The following is a 22953-nucleotide window of genomic DNA, read 5'->3' as shown; positions in this document are numbered from 1 at the left end:
AGGACTTCACCTGCTTTGAGCCTGACAGGATTTGCCTCTCTGTCAGAAGCACAATACCTAATGAAATGTGTCTGGAGGGTGTTCTGTGGCCTGTGAACATCGGCAAACTCAAATTTCTCTCAATCTGTAGAGAACTCTCCTTAATTCTGAAAATAGTTTTAAAAAAGTTTGCTACACTTGAGGTGACAATAATGGTGTAGCTCAATAGGCAAAAAGAATCTGAATCCACAGCACCATAAAAAAAAAAAAGTAGTTTCATAAAATAACTTAGATTAAGAACAAAAGCAAGCTATAAAAATAGATCATTAATGTTTCATGACTGAGGGACACTGCTCACAAGTACTAAATGTAGGAAAGTCAGGAAACAAATAATAATTTCTACATCAATATTTAATCAGAAAATTTATCTTAGTTGTTGTTTCCTCCCATTATTTTTTATTATTTGGGGTCAGTGCTGCTTGTGGAATATCTATTGAATCAACCATTTCTGTGGTAGTGTGGTACTGATGGGTAATGTCATAATGAACAGTGGTTTGAAGGGCAAGTAGGGTTAATTTTCACATATGCAATAATTTTTAATGTGAAAGCAAGAAGAAAAGCCAGATTTGTAGGGTTGACGGTTGTTTAAGGGCTACTTGTTTCATAGTCTCTTGTTATGTCTCATTTTGTTAAGGAACCCAGTAGCAACCATAAAACAACAGTGAGTTGTTTGGGCTTTTTTTTTTGCCTTTTGCTACTGACATACCACAGCTATTTATCTTCTTTCTCCTGAGCATCACAGTTTTTAATGGCTTTATGCTAGCAATATTATAAGGAAGAACTTTGAAGCATGTTTTGAAAATAGAAAAGGTCAAAGAGTAAACATTTCCAAAAGTACTGCAGTAATTAGGAGCCTAACTTCCTTCAGCCTTTAATTAAGTTCTTAATTTTATCTTCAGAGTTTTGCCAAGATTACATTAAAAATTATGGTTGAGCAGAGGCTTGAACCAGATCATTGAACTCCTCTGTGTCTCATGGGACTCTTGCTAAGCATTTGGGCTCTCCAAAGAATTAGGATTTCCATTACTGGAAACACCAAATACCTGGGCAAAACCTCTTTTAAGTTAGATTGTGTTTTGAATTGGACTTATTTAGCAGTTTCTGTTCTATCAGGAACATCTTCCTCCATTTACCCCTTCTACTTCAGATCTATAAACAAACCATGACCACGTTCAGTTGTGTGCGTGCTTCCCACGTGGGAGAACTGGCACAGCACTGGCCTTTCAGCCTCTCAATATCAGAGCTGGCCTGAGATTTCCCAGCTCTGACTGTGCTGCCCTGGCCACAGCTTGTGGGACTGGCAGAGACCCTCAAAGGAGCAGCAGGCCAGGTCACAAGGAATGCTGCAAGGGAGTGGAGGGACAGTCACATTTTGGTCCACTTGGATTCAGCAGCAGGTTAGGAATCCCCTGAGACATATTTATTTTTGTTAGCTGATATATTGAATTGAAATGAAGGAGTCAGCTCGTTTCCCTGTAAACTTTGAAGCATTTGAAATGTGTTTGTTTTTTTCCCAATAATAAGCAGAGGAATGGACAGTCCTTGGAGTGGGATCCTGCAAGGGAGGTTTTTCTCATCAAGATCTTTTACCGTTGGTATACACATTGCTAAAAGGGAAGTGAAATGTAGTCAAGCCATACAAGTGTAGTTTTTTCACCCAATTCATAAAGTTCCTGCATCCACAGTCACTCCTATCCTATCCTGAACTCAGGCTTCCATGAGACTGAGCTGCTGGTAACTACACTGGCTGGTGATATTCATAGAATGATGATGCTGATCATAAAATGAAGGAAATTACATGTTTTTTTTGCAGAAGGGTAATTTATAGGAGAATAAGTGTGTAGAATGAAAAAAAAAAAAAACATACACCAAAAAACTCCCTTTTCCTTTGCTTTCCTTGATGTCTTTGTTATATGCTAGTTTCAAAAGTGATGAGTTGCCTGAAATGCCAACCCAAGCAAACACTAATTTTGCTGAGTACAGCCATGTGTATTCTAATAAATTATGGCTTGTGCAACTAACAGCTGCTTCTACAGCTCCCCAATTGTATTTATTTTTTAAACTTAAAAGTCCCTAGTTTTTTCCCCCCAATTTTCTTTTCTTCTGCTTTTGCAGAATAGCAGAGAAAAATGTTCCAAAGAAATTTGACAAGAGCTAACAAAAGGGAAAGGCAGAAAATAAATAAAGGGAGTCAGAAAGATAGCTGACAGCTCACTGCTCCTGTAGGGAAACTTCACTTTTTATGTGTTCATGTACTTTATGGTCACTTGAGCTGAGTGCTGAATTAGTATCTGGACAGGGAAAAAAAAAGATATGCAGCACAAGACATTCTGTTATTCTGCTATGAATGACTACAAAATACTCTCAAGCTTTTTTCATGCATGTTTATCAGGGAAAGAGGCAACAGTTATCCCATAAGTCTTGAGTATTTCTAGTTAGGGAAATTAACACTGTAAGGTGAACCTGCTGTAGCAAGCAGTACTAATGATGCATTAAGCATTCCAACTTGAAGCCTATAGGTGAGAAAGTGCTATAAAAACACTGCTTAGTCAGCTTGGCCATTTGATTAAAAATTAAATTTCTCTAGTAAAACAAGTCCAGAAAGGTTAAAGATTTCTTTAACCACCAGGTGCATGTTTGGACATTATAACTGACACAACATGCACCAGAGTATGCTGAAAAGCCTGTAGTCCTGAAGTACCAGAGAATGAGTGCTCAAAAATCAGAACTGAAAGGGAACAATAAAAAATAAGAAGTTTGCACTATAATTCTCAAGACCCTGATCAGCTTTCTGGAACTTTCTGCCTGCATTGACTGCTATCAGATATCGCACAGGCACAAAACTTCCTTCCTAAGAGCAAACAGAGCTCACCACCTGGGGTTCCTGACCAGAGCTGTTCTGCCTGATTATTCAAACCCTGAAAAATGCTGCAAGGCACAAAGCTAGCTGGAAACTGGCGGGTGATCACAGAGCCTGTGGTTCCTGCCTCTTGCCATCTCCCCTGCACGTGCCTGAACGCTGTCTGCAGACACCTCCCAGCAAATCTGGGAGCTGAGGGCTCCGCGGAGGGTGCTCAGGAGAGCAGAGGAGCAGCAGCTGCTCTTGGCAGGGAGCGAGGATCCGGAGCGAGGATCCAGCCTGCCTGGCCTTGGAGCGGAGACTGCTCGCCATGCCCCAGCACTCCAGCCCCCTGAGGCTGCTGGGTGCCCCAGGGAGCGGCAGTAGAGCGATCCCAGCCTTTTCCAAGTCAAGCAGCTGTGCTGGTGGCCAGTGAGGAGGGAAAGGGGAGCGGGGATGAGTCCTCACAAGCGGTGCTGAGGCACATCTCCGCAGCATTAGTCAGCGACAGGCACTAAAGGCAGCCACGGCCCTGCCTGAGTAATGGGATGGTGGGAGCGTCAAAGGCAATTGCAGTGTCCACTGCAGGCAGGCAGGGCTAATGCAGCAGCTTTAGTGCTCTTGGCCACCCCGGGAAAATCTGCATTAGAAAACACACAGAGCACCAGCAGCAGCTGCAGATAGGAACGGAGCCCCATCACAGCGGAGCAGCAATATCCACAGCAGTGGCCAATTGCGGGGTGCAAGGAAAGAGCAAGCACGAAGCAGTAAAATCTATATAGTGCTACCTCCAGGTGATAACACAACCAGACAAGAATGAGAATAGGAGAGGATACCTTAGAAAAATGTCAGAAAAAGGGCTTCATAACAAGGTGGGAAGATTATTACCATCCTGCAAATAACAGAAACTATTCACATCAAATTATGGGGGATGGCAAAGAAGATAATAGCAGTTAACTCAACAACTATCTGATAAGTGATCCGTAATAGGATGTTATTAGATGTCCCTGACACACTGTAAATTATGCAATGATAAAGGAGGCTGCTCCAAATCTTTAATTGTGCAATTTACATTTTGTTTTTACAATAGCTATGAACAAAAAATGCAACCAACTCAAATAATCAGCATAAAAAAGGAGAGGATATCTTCTTTTTCCCCAACTGGCTTTGCAGTATTAAAATAGATTTCCTCCTTTTAAATCAGTATTTCCAGTTAAAGTTACATTTCAAAAAACTGTTTAAAAAGGTAGTAAAACAGTATTTTCCCACTACTGGAATAACTTTCAGCAAAGAAAAACAAAATCTTTCAAAATTATTTGCATCTCCCATCTACTACTTGTCTCTGCTCAACATAATTAGTTATGTTGTACAAATGTACAAAGGTACAAATATACTTCTAATCAGAAAAGGTTTGAGACTGGCCCCAAGCAAAGCAAAGAAATTTCTCCAAGTTTCTGAATATCTGCAGTTATAGCAACTAGAAGTGGCATGAGAAGTGCTCATTTTTTGGAAAATTGTGCCTGTCAGGAGTCAAGGGCAGAAACTACAGTGAGCTGCTCTGACCTGTGGGTTCTTGCCTGCTGCTGACTCCTCCCATGGGCACCATCAGGCCTGTGACCCCAAAAAGGATTAGCTTGTGCCACCCTCTCCTCTCCAGATGCTGGTTGCACTTACATTACTTCTTCAGTATCTTCTGTAGATATTAAGAGGCTTTTATTGACTTGTCAGAGCATTTCCTGTTAGAAAATCTCACATTACTTCCTTTACACTCACTTTTAAAGAACATTCAGAAATTTCATAAAATTAGTTTGAGGGAAAGAAAATTGTTTTGAAGTGGCAAACTCCTCTGTGCAAAAGCATCCTCAAAAGTTTCCATATTACCATCATCAATTCAAAACTTTCCAATTTCTGTGTTGATACAAAAAATTAATTTTTAATTTTCCATTTTCCTGCAAATGGAAAGCAATAAAATTCATTACATTTTGTGCAGAAGGAATATTCTGGTTTGATTATTTTTAGAGCAACTCCTGTGTATATTTTAAATAGAAATCTAGAACAGCAAAGATTGTTTTGAATCCTGAATGCAAAAGGAATAGACCTGACACTACAGCTTATTTAGGAGCCCCAGGACAACTCTGTGTTCACAGTGAAAGTGCTCTGTGCCTTGCTTGGCAGACTTACACCTTCTGTACAATTACTCATACAAGTGTTTTGTTTGTTTGCCTTTTTTTTTTTTTAGTGTTTCATAAAGCACTTCTTTGAGAATAAAGCCTCTTAACTTTCTGTGAAGAAGTAGCTTCTCTAGAAGTGCTTAGGTTTTAAACAGGAGAAAGCCAGGGGGTGCTCTGTGTGTGCTCTGAAGAAAGGGCTCCATCAGACATTGCCACCCTCCCTGAGGACAAAACTTGTACCTATGTATATGCATACACACATCACACGTGGAAAAATACATTATTTAGGTTTGCAAGAACTGTGATTCTTAATGGAAGTCAATGGAGGACAAGAAGTGCTTGTGAAGTAGCTGTTCACGTTTTTATGCTTGGTCAAAACTGGAGCATCTGAAGCACTCACATGCTGTTTTGAATGGTTGGTTTCCACTCTTCATAGAATCTTTCTGCTTCTGAAAAAAATATCACATCTCTCTATCCTGACTTCCATCACTTTTGTACACTGAATCCCATCATTTGATGGCGAATGAACTGATTATTCCATGCCTACCCCACCAAAATTGCAGCACAGGCTTCCAGAGGTAGAAGAGACCCAGACCAGTTTCCAGCTCTGCCATGCAAACAGGTGAATGCTGATGCCAAAGTGTGATTTTCTATAAAGAAATCAATGGACATAAATATTTAAGCCAAAACATATGAGGTTCTAGGACCCTTTCCATTATACAAGCCATAGATTTTGTGAAGTGACTTTTGGCAAACTAATAACTTCTGTTGGCAGTAAATCCCTTCTGTTATAAAGGCACCAAATACAATCAGAAGACCACAAGTACAGTTCTGTAGGAAGGTTGTTCCAGTGGCTTATTCTAAAGTAGAAGGAAATGTTCTCCCTTCTATTTCCAAGAAATGCTTTTGTTTTAGATTTAAAAAAAAAAAAAAAAGCACTCAGGAAGGCATGAATTTGCCTTACTTTATGACTGTGCAAGCCTTGAAAGGTGTCCATCTAGACTCATTAAAAAGCTTAAATGGTCAGATTGAACACGAGTTCTTCAGTCCTTTTGTGTTTCAAAAATGCTTCTGGTATTTCAAAAGTTTGTTATAAGTCCTTTGAGGAGCAGCTGAGGGAAGTGGGATTATTTAGCCTGAAGAAAATGAGGCTCAGGGAGATCTTATCTCTCTCTACAACCACCTGAAAGGAAACTGCACTGAGGTGGATGTTGGTCTCTTCTCTCAAGTAACAAATGATAGAACAAGAGGAAATGGTTTTAAGTTGCACCAGGGGAGGTTTAGATTGGATGCCAGGAAAAATTGCTTCACTGAAACTGTTCTTAAGCATTGGAATAGAGTGCCCAGGGAAGTGGTTGAGTCACCATCCCTGGAGGTATTTAGAAGAGGTGGAGATGTGGCACTTGGTGATATATGGTTTAGTGGTGGGCTTGGTGTACTGGGTTAACAGCTGGACTCAGTGACCTTAAAGGTCTTTTCCAGCCTTAACAATTCTATGAGTCAAAAAAAAATAAAAAACAACAAACCAAACAAACCAAGAATTCCTCAGTTTTTTTTCCTTAATAAGAGAAGAATACATTATTTTAAAAAAGGCTGCTGACTCCTCCCTCTTATCCATTCTTTCACTTAGGCTTTGCTTTATGTAGTTATTTTCACCTTTGTTCACACTTATTTTCAACACTGTGACAAATGGCAACATGACATGGAGACAGAGAATTACAATAATTAAGGCTCCATACACAGAAGGTTTGAGCAAGGTGAGATCTGGTACATAAAATGCTGCTGCTTTGTGCTTTTCTCTAATGCCCTGCTGTATCCAGATCACATGAAGGAGAACTTTTGGAATCACTGAGTATCCTCAGGCTCCTTTCTGCCAAGAGCTGTCTTGAGCCCATCCCTGAGGAGTTGTGAGCCTAGAGAGAGGCAGGAGACTTCTCATCCTCACAGCCAGGCTAGGAAATAACCTCCACAAGTGCTGTCCAGTAGCCAAGAAAAGCAGTAGATGATTTTTTTGCTTTTGTTGTGTTAGGGTAGTTTGTGCTATCTGAACTGCTACACAGCCAGGGATCTGCCTCTGCATCTTCAAAGCACTGTGCCAGCATTATATAATTAATTCTCACAAAACTCTTACGAGGATGATGGACTATAAATGAATTGTTCCCTACTAATCATAGAAGAGAGGAGGCTTTAAAGAACTTATGCCTCATCCCTATTGATCTTTCTGTGTGAAACCTGTATTGTCAGTGCAGTATCAGGATCACTGCCTTGCCAAAAAGCTCCAGCCAAGATCTGTGTCCTGTTGTGCCAAGCACAGCCTTGTGCCTCTTGGCCAGCGTCTCCCAAAAGACCTTTCAGCTTACAAAGAACAGAGAGTGTGAGGAGACAATTAGAGACAGAGACAGAAAGTGAAGAAGTGGATACAGCCTTCACCAAGCTGGCTACCAGGAGAGCTGTGGCTCTCCACAGGTACTGCTTTGTAATGAGCCTCTTCCTGGGGTAGTTTCTGTCTAATGTTGCTGATTAAATGCAACAAGGACATCACCAGCAACCCCAGCCTGCACCCTAAGAAAAATAGACTCCCCTGCAGTATTAACATGATAGCCTGAGATAAATCCTGAAGCCTGTAAGTAGTAGTAGAATTGAGTTGTGTATCATCCTTGATAACAGAAAAAAAACCAATAAAGTGTGAAAAGACATTTTAAATATTAAAAAGCAAAATGTTTTTAAAAGACAGAAAAAGATATGAGGAGAAAATGCCTTTGGGCTTTTTTAGTTTTTTTCCCCCCAGATTGCAAATAATTGTTTTATGCAAAATCATAAATCTTATTTCCATGGCTAACAGACTATTGTTATAATCTTAACTAATCCATTAGAGAATCCCTGCTCAAGCTCCATTTAGGGTTTTTGGTTTTGCATATGGGTTCATCCTATGTACTATCACAGTATCATGCCTATGATTTCAAGCCTTATTAAAATAATCATTTTTATCCAGGATGGAGAGCGTTGCTTTCCACTGGAAATGCACGATTATCTCATCCTAACTAAATTGCTCATTCCTCACCAGTAGAAGTTAGACACCTGTCAACGTTTCAGTATTACCTCTAACATTTAGAGACCCCCTGTAATTATAGAGAATTTTGTTGGTGGTTTATTTTTAAGAAATAATAGGTGGAAATTTCTGTCTTGACTTTTCCATGTGGGATATGAAGTCCATAAAGGAAGGAGGATATATATGGTAAAAATGAGATGTATTTCACATTCTATCCAGCAATAATGTTTAAGGTTTTCTTTTATGACATAAATATGGGCAAACACCTCATACTAATGAGTTTAATTCAGTAGAATTACAGTGGGTCTCAGATCTTTGAAAGAGGTGCTGTGAAAATAATTTTACCCCTGTAGTAATAAACACATGTATGCCAGTCTCAATGCACACACCAATGCTACTCCAAAACAGACTATAAACAGATTCAGGAAAAAAATTTAAGAGAAAAGGGGGGTAAAAAAGTTTCCAGTAGAAAATTATGCAGAAGACCTGCAGAGCACAGAATTCTCAAGGTGAGGGTTAAGCTAACAAAAGCCATAGAGAGGGATTTGGTAGTCCAGTCTGACCTCTATGAATGCTATGTTTAACAGGGCTTTCTGATAAGGCTACATGTAATGTTTTACTTTATTTTACTTCTATTTTACCTTTTTCTGTTTTTCTCTTTCATTACTATGCCTGAATCTGCATTTTCACTCAGAGGTATTAACACTAGGAAAATATTGCTCTGTAGTGTGGGTTTGTCTCTCATTTGCTACAATTTGTCTGTCCCTTTGGATTCCACACAAGTGTGACTCCTCTGACTTCCTGAGAAGCTGCCAGAGGAAGCTTAAGATGGCAAGATAAGATGAGAGGTGCTGTGTTGTCAGTGACAGCCATTTAATACTCAGTTGCAGAAGGGTAAAGCATCCTGCAGCAGTATGAGCCATCTGCATGGAGCACACACCCTGGGACAGCCTCACCCCCTTCTGGAGAGATTTTCCTGGTGGCCAAACAGGAAACCCCACAATGGGTAAAATCACACTTTATGCCTGTACTGACACTGCTGAGTCCCACCCAAAGAGCCTCTGCAAGATGGCAAAAACACTTCATCAAATACAAAGGAGCGATAGCAAATATGCACAGCAAATAGCAAATACATTTCAACACATACAGAGATGAAAGATGGAAGCACTAGGCCAGATGAATCTAATCTGTGGTTGCTTCACTGTCATAAAACAGCCATAAATCAAGAAGACGAGGTTGTAGGAAAATTTTGCATAGAAAAGTTTGAGCATTTTAGCCATTGGCTTTAGCCCTCCAGCTTTATATCAGCAACATTTCCTCCATACAGCAAGATATGTATGCCCTCCATTTTTTAAATCAAGGGCAGACAGTGACAGGTGCAGATAGGTTTGTAAAGATAGAAATAACAGAGCAACATGCAAAGCAATGAAAAAGAGTGAATAGGGAAATTGCTGCTAGTGGGATAAAAGTGTTTCTCCCAAACTGGAGAACAGGAAGCAAAGCTAAAGATAGCAGAGCTCTCACTGGAGCTCTCTAAGCCTCGAGGAGCACTAATGGAAGAGTCAGCAAGCAGAGATAGAAACAATGCAGACAGTACAATGGACTTTCAGGGAAGAAGAAGCAATTAAAGGCAACATCAATTTCAAATGTGAAGAAAACCCAACAAAACCAACAAACCAAAACAAAGCAAAACCAAACCACACCATTGATGGTTTTGAGATCCAAAAAGGACATAAGGAAGAGTATAATTTGATGGCACATGGACTGACTAGTCCATGAACTACCTTTGAAAAGAAAAAGGATGTGGATGGAGTGGTGAAAAGAAAGAGAATGAGAAAGAGAGCAGAGAAAACTATCCACACAGGAAGGAACCAGAAGGAATGGAGTAACTCAAGAGAGTTGTTCAGCCATTTTCTGTCTAGACAAAGGGACAGCAATAACTTTCAGAAAGACATGACCCCTCCCTGGGATGCAATTTCTGTGACTGCATACCTTCACAACTGCAATTTCAGTCATAATTTCTTTACAAGTGGGAAAATGGCATGGAAGGGAGGCTCTTTACTGCTCCAGGCTTCCTGTGCACCTCAGAAAAAAAAAGCACCATGCTGAAAGCAGAAAAGTAACATTCAAAGTACATAACAAACATGACTGTAACCTACCACTGAGATGCCTTCCTACCTCACCACCCACATGAAAAATGTACTTGCCATTTGAAATTAAATTCCCCTGATAATTGCAGCTTCTCTTCCAACAGACAAAGAATATATCTGTTTGTTCATTAAAAGACTTCTTTAAAAAGTCTCAACAAAGACTTTGTTTTAAATATTGGCACAGTGGGGTGTTTGGACCAAATGTATTCCCTCCCCCCTGAAAAAAGAACTATCCCAGCATGACACAATGACAGAAATGACAGAACAGCAAAGCGTAATGTCAGGGAGATGGAAGGTTTCAAAAGGCAAAATATAAAGGTGCCTCCAGGTTTATCCAAGTCTATTTTTTTCCTTGAGAATTGTAATTACTCAAGAGTACAAGATTTCTTCTTGATTGTCTGCAGGGGGTTTTAAGGGTTTTTTTTCCTTACCCTTCTTGACAGCACCTCCCGCTGACACCAGAGCGACAGTCATTACACCTTCCTGGTAATGTCAATGAAAAACTTACCAAATGCATTTTTACATTGTATAACTCATCTGGACTTGAACAGAGAAATCTGCAGCCAGCAGAAAGCTCAAGGACTTCACAATGATTATGCAATCTCCTGTTCCATTAAAACAACTGTTTATCTTCAGAAAAGTATTTGATAGAGAAAGAAAGCATGTAGCTTAGTCTTTCAGCAGACTGAAAACCAAACAGCAGAGAGCTTAATGAGAATGTTGTATGATGCCCTCTCACCCTAAATCTCTTGCTATCAAAAAGACAAAACTTTGATTTTTCTAAGCGTCTTTCTCACCTCTGCTTTACAGTTTATGCTTCATGATTTGACATCACACATACAGATTATGGAATGCAATAAATTGGAGTTCTCCTTAGGGCTAGATAGCGAGATATCACTCTTTGATTTCAAATATTGGTGTCCCTGCAGCAAGTGATCTATGGAGAGATGGATGCATACAACACTATCCTCCTAACAGGATTATTCCCAGTAAATAACATATCATCTACACTTTAGGAAGAGCTTATGAAAGAGAAAAAAAACAAAACAAAAAAACTCAAAACAAACAAACAAAAAACCGCCCTGTGAAGATTAGCACAGACTTAAAAATAAATCCATTTGCTCCATGTCCTCTTCATTTTGCTCCATGTCCCCTTCATTTGATGTTATCTTCCCTTGTATCAGTGTAAGACAAGGTAACACAAAGTTCCCGGAGCTAAACACTCCCAATTTCTCCAGGTAGCTTAAAATTATATAAAACCTTATATAAAACCTATAGAATTTGGGTACTGCATTTCATTTTAGCACTATATGACATCCAGCTGATGTAAGTGAGCATTAAAATTAGGTGGAGCTACATACAGTTCCATTAGGGGATGCTCAACCCAGAAAGTTTAAGCAGTAGTTTTCAAAATAGAAATTCCCAAGGGCAATAGGGCATATTCAGCAGATTTGGGAATTAAACAATTCTCAGAAAAAAAAGAAATCTTAGGTACCAGAAGCATAAATTAGTCATGGGATATCACGTAACAGCCTCAAAATCACAGATTTAACTTCGACCTTGACCTTTCATTTCAATCATCTTTGAGGTGATAAAGAACAAGAAAGATTTCACCTAGGTATAGCCAGGTATCTGATCATTCTTTAAGCATCCCTTTTTCTTCTGAAACTAACCAATAATACAATTATTAAAAAACACATTTTCTAATTCAGAACCAAAATGATTGTTACAAGGTCCATTCTTTAATTTCAAAATACTCAAAATCTTAAAAGCTGTGTTGTAGTTTTGTTAAAATTCCTAATGGGAATTGGTATCAGTTTTTTGTGAGATACCTCAATAATACAATGATCTCAAGTGAAGCAGTGTCAGCAGACAACTGTATCCACTTAACAAAATGGATGTATCAGTAATGTTAATCCACAGAATGCATCTCCAGTGACATGGGTTTGTGGTAAATGAATTAACCCTTCATCCTTCTAAGCTCTTGGTGATTATTTCCTTTTTTGATATTGTGACTTTTGCTCACTGCTGTGCTGGCAGTGCTAATTGTTTGTGTAATTCTTGACCTATGGTAATACTGTGATTCTGCAACCTTCACAGTGGGGTCAGAACTACAGCATGTGTTGACATGGATAGGGAGGAAGGTGGCTGTTCCTCAAAGGCTCATGATGTAAATGGACAAAAAAGTGGATTAAAAAAGAATTAAAGTGGAGGATAATGATTATAGCTGGTTGTAGTCACTGCTCAGCCTTTGTCAAGGAGAACCTGGTGGACAGAATAGATCATGTTCATCCCTGATACGACTTCCCTAGATTTTATACTAGGGAGTAATTTCACTCATATCACACATTCATATATCTTTGTCTGACAGCCTTTCAAAGCTTTATTAATCAGTGTTTCATGCAAATAGTAAAAGCATTGAAGATGGAATTATGTGATCATTGTCATAAAGTGAACAATATATTGCATCTTGTTTATCCATCTGTTATAATTGCCCTCTGGGAATTAAGTTGCTTATAATAAATTCAATTACATAAGTGCTACTAACACACGTAGATGTCAATACATACTCCTCATTTCCACGTTTGATTCTTCATATTAGGCAATGCTAAAGGTTTTTACAGAGCACAGCTGCATGCTTGTGACCTTCCTGTCACTGTTGAGATTCTCTGCTGCCTGGATCTGCCTGCAATGATCATCTTAACCCCTAAGATGGAGAAACAAAGTCAAATGTCTCTGCTGCATTTTGCTGCCTATTCAGATAGGATTAGAGTTGTATGCTGTTGCCACTGATGGTTATAATTCTCTTGAGTTGTTACAGTTATGAAACTGATTTTCACTCTGGAGAGATAATATGGGATGAATGAATGAATTTGATTCATCGGCAATGAATCCAATTAAGAAAACAAAGAGAACCTGGGATAGCTTTGCCACACTCTTTCTGTGGCTTCATCCTGCCTTTTGACCCTGGATACATCTCTGCAACCCTTGGAAGTGAGTCTGAATCCAGTCTCAAACTTGGCTCATATTCACACTGTGTGGGTGACAGGTTAAAGTCAGGGGTTTAGCTGAACTCCAGGGCACAGTTTACTGCACTTCACCCCTTGGTCTTCAGCCCTGCACACAACCAAGAAAGTTCCCTTCATGCAGGCTCAGTGAAATCTGAAATCTTGCACATTTTCTGGCTGAACCTCAACTAATTCAACACACAACTCGTAAGTGCACAGAAGTTTGGCCTCCTGGGATTCCTCCTCCTTAATGGGAACATGGTGGGACTTGTTTGCTCTAGTTTAAATCCCTAGCATAAAAAATCTCAGTGGTGAGTTTGATTTTCTTCCTTACCCTGGAATTTATAACACCATCCAATATAACTGCCCTTATAACAAGCAAAAAACAGACCCTGAGAGTCAGAAAAAAATTAAGTAGGACTTCTAATTATGGCTTAGTTTTGATAGTGGTTGCTCAAATCACTTATTCTTTTTGTGATAACTAAAACAAAATACATTGATTGCTAGAAAACCCCTGAATATCCACCCTTGCAGTTAGTTACAATATGTTAATATTCTCATGTTGTCAGCAGATCTTTAGTGAGTAGGAGGGATTCATTATCTCCAGTGCAATCTGCAATCCAGACTGGCAGAAAGCAGAGGCTGCTTATACCTCAAGCTGGCTGCAGTCAGAAGTAAGATGAGCGTGTCTGACTCAGGCCTACACATTACTGTATAATCATCTCTCTCTCACAGTGAGTTAAAATCACTTTGCTTTGAAAAGACAGTGGTAGGTCTACATGGAACTGTTTAGTTTTGATGCAAATGCATTCACTTCCTAGAGGAAATAAACATTTTTAGTCAGTAGGTAGGAAATAAATGGATCTCCTAGTGAGGGGTGAGTTTGCCTTGTTTGATTTCATGTCTTACACAGATTTCCGTGTGTCTGTACATACTTGTACAAATATATGTGTACATATGCATGTGTATATACAGATATACAAGCACACATACACAACATTAATAAATGGGAATTTTCATAGTTTAGGCCAAATTAGCTTTCAGCTCAGCCCTCGGCAAGTAGTTTGTCTAGAAGCAGGTCAGTGATACTGTGACTAAAGAACCTCTATTAATTTCGTTTTCTGTTCCATGTCCTTTAATGTCTGCATCAAAGAAATTACAGCATCATCCTTTAGAAGGGCAGGTATCTGCAAAAACATGGGCCCAAGATTCTGAATATGCTGTGCCTATGCTGAGAAGGGAGCAACACAGGAGTGCTCAGGAGCTGCTCATTCCCACAGGATTGAATTTAGAAATCCTGATGGCTTTTGAGACAAGGTGTATTCATTTCTTCCTCTTTTTCAAGGGAGACTAAATTACCATCTTGTCTTTCATTATTCTCAGTTGACTCCTTCTGTATGATAATTGCAGCAAGGTTAAAAATGACCTAATGATTGCATTAGCTTCCACACAACTTTCCTCTTTTCACTCCTCTCTGACCTCCATCCACAATGAGAGATTAGTGAAGGACAGGCAGAAAAGTAAAGAGAATGTCTGAATATAGGTTGTCATACCCAGCCCAGCTGTTGCTAATAATAATTTTCTGAGTGCAAGCACTGGATGAGCCATTTGTCACAAGTGATTTATTTGATGAAATTAGCTCTCTTTTTCATTCCTTGCAAACTTTGTCAGTAAAATCATGGAGACATTCAAAGTTGTTTGTTATGTATATAGGCCCAGGTGACTGTTTCTCTCCTAGAGCATGAGGCTATGGATTAGTGGTAGACTGAGGTGCAAATGTTCAATGGAGGCTAATGATTTTGGATGCCTCTCCTTTTAGCTGTCTTTTTTTGAACAGGCAGATCATAGAACTGAGCAGGTAAAGGCCCAAATCATTCTGAAAAAAAAATTCCCCTTAAGGGATACCTTGGTTGTTCATGCAGAATTGCTAATTGCTTCTGAAAATCTATCGCAGTGTCTATTCATTATATGTCATTACTCACATTGGTGACATGGCAGACACTGTAATTCCATGACTGAATGACTGAATCTCTGCAAAATGGAGACTTGATAGCCACCAATGAGTGACAAGCTGTCTTCTTTATGTATGGAAAAAGGTATTCATACAGAAAACATTCCTCCCTTCCAACTCTGTAGTCTGAACTGGGGTGCCTATCAAACACAGATTTTTGCTAAATGCTTCCCCAGCTTCTGTAATTTCTTTTGGTCTTCTTTGCCTTGAAGTTTATAAGTATTGTGAGACAGATGCTGGGCTTTGACCTCAGCTAGGAGACTTATACACCTTATTCCTTAACTGTGTTCCCATTAGCTAGCCAGCTGTACTCCAAGGACTACATCCATCCTGTGACACCTAACTGTCCAGGGACTTTTAATGGGTTTTTTCATTCTAATTTGTATGGCTTCAGAACAAGGGGGAAAAATTGTGTTAGTTTGTGTAGGAGTTCTCTCATCAGGGCTGATTGGTGGTTGATGAGACCACAGGAATGGGGTTTGCAGTTATGCCAACACCTCATGAAGTCCAACTCTTCACTGGACACTGGTGGAAAGCTGACTCTGGGACAATAACTGCGCCAGGATTTTGCTGCATTTCAGTAAAAAAGCAGTATTGCTCAGGGAGACAATGGTGACTGGCCCAGCTAGAGCTGACCACTGTGTTTAGCAGGGAACCAGCACAGACAGCAGACCATGGCTGTGCCCTCTGTGACTCCTTCCAGCACTGCAAAGCACAATGTCCCTGGAATCACACCAGGGAGGAGTGTGTCCCAAATAAGGCCTATTTCAGTCCCTAGGTAATTTGTAGCCATAGTCATTTGTACTATTATTTACTCAGGTTATTGATCTTTTAAGACCGGTAGCTGTATCTGGCCATGATTGACACAAGTGTCTTCATAGGCAGACAAGATAATGTAATGAAAGCAATAATACCAGCAGACAGTGGTAAAATAATGGGGGGGAAGGTGAGGGGGAGGAAGTGGTGATTTCAGTTCTTTGTCTTCCAATAATCGCTGCACAGCTTGGCATCTGATTTCTTTTACCTAATCTCAGCATGCATTTCAAAAATGCTACTGGCCATCAGATTATCCCAGCAGATCATTACGTTTTCCTATCCTCCAGACTTAGGTATGCTGTGGATCTATCCAAGGATAATGAGCAGCCTGCTGTTGCACTCACCTGGTCAGGGTCGGTGTGTTTTATGAAAGCTTCCCACATATTCTCTTTAATGAATGAGTCCTTTCTATTTATAGGAGAATACTCGAAGGGAAAAAGAAATAAATGACCTTCAGGGTTTTTTTTTATGTGACCTTTAGGTTTTTTGATGGGAAACATATTCTTCAGATAAATTCTTATTATCAACAGGAAACTGCAATATGTGATCCCAAAGCCATGTACAAATAAGTTTTCATATATGTAATGCTATTCTTTCATTCTGTACAGTCTGGGGTCAGAGATAAAGCTTCCAGCTGCAATTATCCAAACAGCTGGATTGTTTGTATTCATGGGCTAAACTGCTATTGCTTCTAGTGGCAAACTCAACATGGGTTGTAGCAGTACTAATGCTGTTTACTGACTCTAGGAAAGAAAACAAGTTTATCTGATCACAGATAAACTTACCTCCTCAGATAACATTTAAATAAAAAAGCTTTTTCCTTCAAAACTCAAAAATACATTCCCTAACTTCCCTAGTGGTAGCCAGCTTTTCCTGCTCTTCCTTATGTGTCCATGTCCTTCCTTTGCTTTCCTATTCATTAATTCCCACAAATAGTTCCTTCAGCTCAAATAACAAGGCTCCAGACTGGCAGAATAGACTTGAGGACACTGAGGCTAAAAAACTTAAATGCTCAATTTCAGCAATTTGTGGCTTGCCTTGTAAAGCCAGTGAGGCTGTGATGGGACCAGCTATTGGTGCAATGCTGCTGGTCTTGCTCTTCCCATCACGCAGGGCATGCACTGCCTGTGTCCTGGGCAGCATTAACAGGGGCACCCAGCTGCCTTTGGGGTGCACAGAGTAAGGACCTGATTTCTTTTCCCATGTTAGGTTTTCTCACCAAGAACTCACACAGCTATTCCAGTACAGCCCCAGATGACTAATGATGATTGGCATTGTCCCCAAAATTATGATCACCGTGACTGCAGATTCTGAACACATGCCAGACATTTGGATATTTCTCCTCCTGCCACGTGAACAAGAGGAGGTATTGGTGTGTTCCACTTGTTTAACAAACAGGGAGTGAACATCAAGGGACTGGCAAAAGGGTATAAATGAATTTTATCAAAGAAGAGGCAGACACAGAAAGGAAAGAAATCAGGGTCTTCACTGTTAAGGTCAGTTTTGTTTTCATTGAGGAGAAGAAGATGTGCCACAGTGAATGCAAGTGTTATAAAGGAGTTAAAAACTGGTGAGTTAGAGAGGACTAATAACTATAGGTGTAATAGAGCCTCCACTCATAGCCACATTTGAAACACCTTCAGTGGCAGCCATCACTGTGATTTTGAATAATGTCCAGGTACTCTAAAACTAAATAAACAACTGAGTTTTCCCAAAATCCAGGGTACTCAGATCTGTAATTGATGATGAGCCACAGTTTTTGTCTGAACATCTTTAACAGCAATTAATAAATTTACTCTAATAAAAATCTTGCTGGCAAAAAGCCCTTAAACATGACATTATTTACATAATTTCCTGCAACAAACAGCTGCATAGCCCTCCAGTCTGGTCATAACTTCTCAGTTGTAGTGCTCCTGCACCCAAACATTCACAAATCTTAAGGCAATGTCTGGCATTTATGATACAAAGGAGATTATGGAAGAGGTGTGTCTCACAAGGGTGATTTGAAAACCAATATTATAACTGGGGTCCAGATTCTGCAGTCAGATCCATATTGGTGACCACTGGGATGCATTGTAGGATGGGGCTCATATTTACTGATAGCTTTTAATTAGCCTGCATAATTCATTTCCACATCTGTTTTCCTATAAACAAGCCACTAATTAGTTCTGTGAGTCAGTTAAAAAGTGTACCAATGTGCCAGAGAGTTTAAAGAGACACTGAAAATATTTTAAACTCAGTCAATTTAATTTTTAATTATTTTTTAAAAGGAAAGCATGAAACACCCCTCCCCATTTTTAATTTCCTTCTTTGAATGCCGCTAATTTCAGAATACATAGCTGCAAGGTTGTGAGTGTGTCAAAGACTTGTGTCTCCAGAGAAAACCCCACTTTGGCTTAGGATTTGTGATGTATTCTACTGCTCAGCTTTACTCAAGTGGTAGCTCTGGAAGCACTGATAGCACTTCTAAAATTTGATCACTCACCTGAAAAAGTCAAGTTAATAGCATAATTTTCTTAGTACTCCAACCTCCTGGCCTTTCCAGCAATACTTACTTCCTGGGCCAGTCACCAATTATGATTGGTATGGAGAAGATGAGATGTTTCTGACTAGGATCAGAAAACAGGAATAGGTGTGAGACCCTTTCTCACCCCATCCACTAAGGGAAATGAGCAGAGCTCACTGCCTTCAAAATTGGGCCAGCTCAGACGCCAGGGTGTCTGTGCCCTTGCACAGAGCTCTCCTGGGTGATCAGTTCAGTACCTCCACCAGGACCTGGGTAAGGGAAAGCCTACACTTCATGTGATGACTTAGCCTTGTTCTGACTGCCACCCCTAATTTCCAAAATCTCATTCTGCTCAGACACAAGGGCAGAGCAACTGGGTCAGGTCTTTGCATGAGCAAAGATGAAACCTTGGTGTGTTCAGATGTGTTTGAAGTCAAAAATTAAAGACTTGTAGAGCTCATTAAGCGTTTAAGTTCTTCCTAAGTCTTAGTTTTGTCTGACTAGATCCTTTGTTGACTTTGACTGAAAGCCTTGGTGCTAGGCAGCTATCCTTCCTGTTTAACCTTGTGTCACTTGTAACAACAGAAACTAAAATAATTAAGTCAATTTTTAAATGGGGACTTCTGCTTTCCAAGCTGGCTACCCCTTTAAAGATAAGAAAGATGTCCTCCTGACACCTCTCTGGTATAGTTAGTGCCTAATAGCTGAGCACAATGTCTTTTCTCCACCCTCCTTGCTTTTTAAAATGAGGTTTACAGCATGCCAGCAATTTAAACTTCTTCTCTCCGTTGGCAGGTCGGGATGGCTTTGGAGAACAGTCTATTTCTTCTGATTATTCCTTGCCACTGTGAGGGATTATAGCTGAGCACCAGCGGCTTTCGAGCACTAGCGGCTTCCCCCTCCCCACCCCCAAAGACGACCCAAACACACTCTCCTTGCAGATTACAGCGGAATCGCTAATGCAATTTTGGCCTGACTTTGATGCAGCACTCTATTGATGCGGGGTGACGCCGCAGCAAAGCAGCAAGGTTAGAGCTCGGCAGTGATTAAGCCGAGGCCCTGGGCTCAGGTGCGCCTTCCCCTCCGTGCGGCTGCGGGCGGAGCGGGCCCGGCTCCGAGCGCTCCTGGCGCACCCTGCCAGGGGAGGGCAGGATGCATGTTCTGCTCTAGTTTCCTGTACACCCCTCGGGAAGATAATCCCGGCCCGTTCAGCTGCTGAGCAGTCGGGTAATCAATCAGTCAGGAAATCTGATTTTTGCAAGCATCACCCTCACCAGCCGGGAGGGGGGCACAGACCATGGGTGCGGGTCCGGGTCCGCTGTCCCGGCGGCCGCGTTCCTCTTGAGGCCGGGGGCGCTAACGAGAGCTCCCCGTGTCTCTTCTGGAAGCCCTGGGTCCCCCTCTGATCGCCTTCGGGGAGGGCCAGGCAGGGAAGCTCTGGACCAGGCTTGACAGAAGAGCGGATAGAGCATCAGTCCCGCCCGAGGCTCATCCCCCTCCCTGGACGTGAGGCTGAGCCTCGGCAGCGGGGCTGGGGCTCGTCGGGCTCTGTCGGCTCTGTACATGGCAGGATATAATGTATATTTTATGTATGTGTATATAACATATGTATTCATAAGCAAACAAACATCTGAGCCGGGGATCTTTAAAATGTTCCAGCTACAGTGCTACCTAAAGGGGAAAAAAAAAGAGAAAAGGAAGACTTTAATTTATTTTTTTTTCTCTAGGCATCTGATTTACTCCGTGACTCTGATGCTTATCAACAACGCGTAAAGATTGCAGTAAGGATCCTCCCTGGAAGGCGAGGAGGAGCAACTTCCAGGGGGCTGGGAGGAGGTGGAGTGCAGCGCGGCTCTCGCCTATAAGGAGGTGCCCAGCGAGCGGCTGGTGCTTCCCACCCAGCCGCTGCTCGCAAGGTGAATCGCCGCGGCGGCAGTCGGGGCAGCGGGCTCGGCTCGGGCACTGCCGCCGGCGTCCGGAGCGGCTCCTCCAAGGGCTGCGAAGAGTCCCCCGGCCGGCCCCGGCTTCCCTTCACCCGGAGTGCTTGGATGCTGTATGGAGTAAATGAGCGGAGGCAGAGCGAGCGCACAGAGGCTGAGAGGCGCTCGGAGACCGGGACCAGGGGAGACAGACGGGCGGCTGGCTTCCCCCTCCGGGGCTGAAGATGGATTCCCGAGCCCTCGGGGGCTTCACTCTGCTGCTCTTCTTCACTTTATGGCATCTGGGATTAACTGCAACAAATTGTGAGTAACAGGAGTGCAAGGAGTTGCCTGGGCTTGGGTCGGGGGCGGGAGGAAGAGATGGGGAGTAACTCCCGGAAAAACGGGGTTATTGCGCCATGACCTCTGAGAAACTTAGCTCGGCTCCGCTTTGCTAATGGAGCTTAGAAATGCAAAGTTGAGGCCAGGTGGAGGAACTGCTCTCCACCGTCCTGCCGGTGTGGATGTGGGAGTGAGCGGGAGACGCTGGAGCCTGCGAGGAGCCTCTCGGCGTTTTCCGCACGGTTTGTTTTCTTTCCGCTGGCTGCATCTTTTTGCGGGCAGTGACCGCTGTCGCCCTGCCTCGGCTGCGGGCCACCGGCCGGGACGGGGCCGGGGTGGCCCCTCTGCCTGCTAGGGACGGTCGGTCCTTCCCGTAAGGGCCGGGGGATGCCACGATTTTGCGGGCGCAGCCTGGCGGAGCAGCGCCGGTGGCATTGAGCGTCTTCTCCTGGCTCGGCGGTACCGTCGGTTCCCTGGGCGCTTCCCACGGGCGCGGCTGTGTCCCGGGGCGTGGTACTCGCCCTCCCTGCTGCCCCAGCATTTCCCAGCTGGGAAATCGCCGTTCGCTCTTTTTTTTTTTTTCCCCCGGGAGATCCACTCGTAAGTTCGCCACGTATCTCCGCCGGCCCTGCGGGGTCGGTCCCCGCAGGCAGGAGCATCCCTGGCCGGCGGGCTGGCAGCGGCGGCGGCTCCACGGGCGCGCTTGGGCGAACCCGGTGCAGCCGGGTGCCGGCGGTGCGGGAGTCCCGGAGCCCAGAGCAGGCGGCGATGCTCCCCGGGCTGCTCCCCGGGCTGCCGGCGGGGCTGGGGCGGGCTCGGTGCGGCCTCTCCCGCGGCCCGTCGGGCGGAGCGCGGTGGCCGCGAGAGGGCGCTGTTGCCCCGCCGGCGGCGCTGCCCCGGCCGAGCCCCGCGGGCAGCGCTGTCCGTCCGTCCGTCCGTCCCCTCCCAACAGCCCGGCCCGGCCTCTTTCTTCTCTTTTCCTATATATGTATTTTCCTCCTCTATCTTCTTTAATTTCCGGCCAATTAAATCACGGTTAATATGTTTTAATATCGCTCGCGAATACTAAATGGCAGGCGATTTAAGGCTGAGGCTTGCCATTACGGATGCGGCCATAAAGTTAATTCCTAACACTTAAAAAGAAACTCCATGTTAATGAGTTTTACTATTTCACGGGTGACAGTTTAATTTCACAGTGCCAATAAACATTTCCATTGAATACGCGCTGCTTCCTAAATATTTAGGAGTCAATCTTAAAGCATGATGATCGATGGTTTTATTATACTGTACAGATTTTACTTATTCATTGAGCAATGAATTAGCATGGAATCAGCTGTAAGTGCTTTCCCAGGAGCTGAGGGAAGGAGCCTGTGAATCTGTAATAGCTGCAAGTTCCCTAGAAACCTCGTTAGATTCACATGTGAAGATCTATGTGTGCTCGCACAGACCTCAATAATTGCACCCAGTATGAAAATTCATCACCTGCTTAAATAAATCATCTCCTTATGTTGGAGCTCAGGGAGGCTGTGCACTCTTCCTCAGTTTTGGGCCAAGAAAGCTCATATGTGGGCTAAAATATTGAAGTTGTAGCCTGAAATACATTCAAGTAGCTGTATGAAAGTGCTATAGCTTTAAAGGGTTACTGAGCTTCCAGGTACCCAGTAACCAAAGGAAATAACAGAATTCCCCATGTGAGAAGCCTCGGTGCAGGCGACTGTCAGAAGCTTCTACTTGAAAGCCCATGTGCAAATGGGAAAGGATGGGCTCTGCACCCTCCTCAATTTGAATACTTTGGCCAAAGGAGTTGCATTCAGATGCCAGTACTGGTATACTCACAATGACTTCAGCAGGTTTATTTCTGACAGATTTTGTGAACAAGAACAAAACTGGGGACAGTATTTATAGTTGAAAAGGACTATGCTTGGGGCTGGGCGGGAGAGTGCAGCTCATTTAATTTTCTTCATAATATCTAATATGTCTTTAATCTAATTTGTTTTTCCCCTTACTTCTAAATTATAAAACTCTTAAAAATTATTCTTTTCTCACTTATTAATTTGCTGTAAAATTAAAGTCCTGAGTAAGTAAAAATCTTCTCTGCCACTG

At 42.3% G+C, this 22953-nt stretch overlaps 1 protein-coding gene across 1 annotated transcript in view; it reads left to right on the top strand.

Annotated features, from left to right (window-relative positions):
* The window catches only part of CNTNAP5 (contactin associated protein family member 5), a 410986-nt gene that overhangs the window by 119275 nt on the left and 268758 nt on the right, over nucleotides 1-22953 (top strand). Inside the window, exon 2 of the mRNA XM_071435220.1 lies at nucleotides 20317-20832. Coding sequence (XP_071291321.1) covers nucleotides 20754-20832 — 79 coding nt within the window. The 5' untranslated portion in view covers nucleotides 20317-20753. The remainder of the gene's footprint in view (nucleotides 1-20316; nucleotides 20833-22953) is intronic.

This window comes from Agelaius tricolor, unplaced genomic scaffold (genome assembly GCF_023055355.1).
Source record: "Agelaius tricolor isolate 1412-34295 unplaced genomic scaffold, bAgeTri1.0.p SCAF_10, whole genome shotgun sequence".
NCBI classification, from domain to species: Eukaryota; Metazoa; Chordata; class Aves; order Passeriformes; family Icteridae; genus Agelaius; species Agelaius tricolor.
The sequence above is the reverse complement of the archived record's forward strand: the minus strand, read 5'-3'. Positions and strand labels throughout refer to the sequence as shown.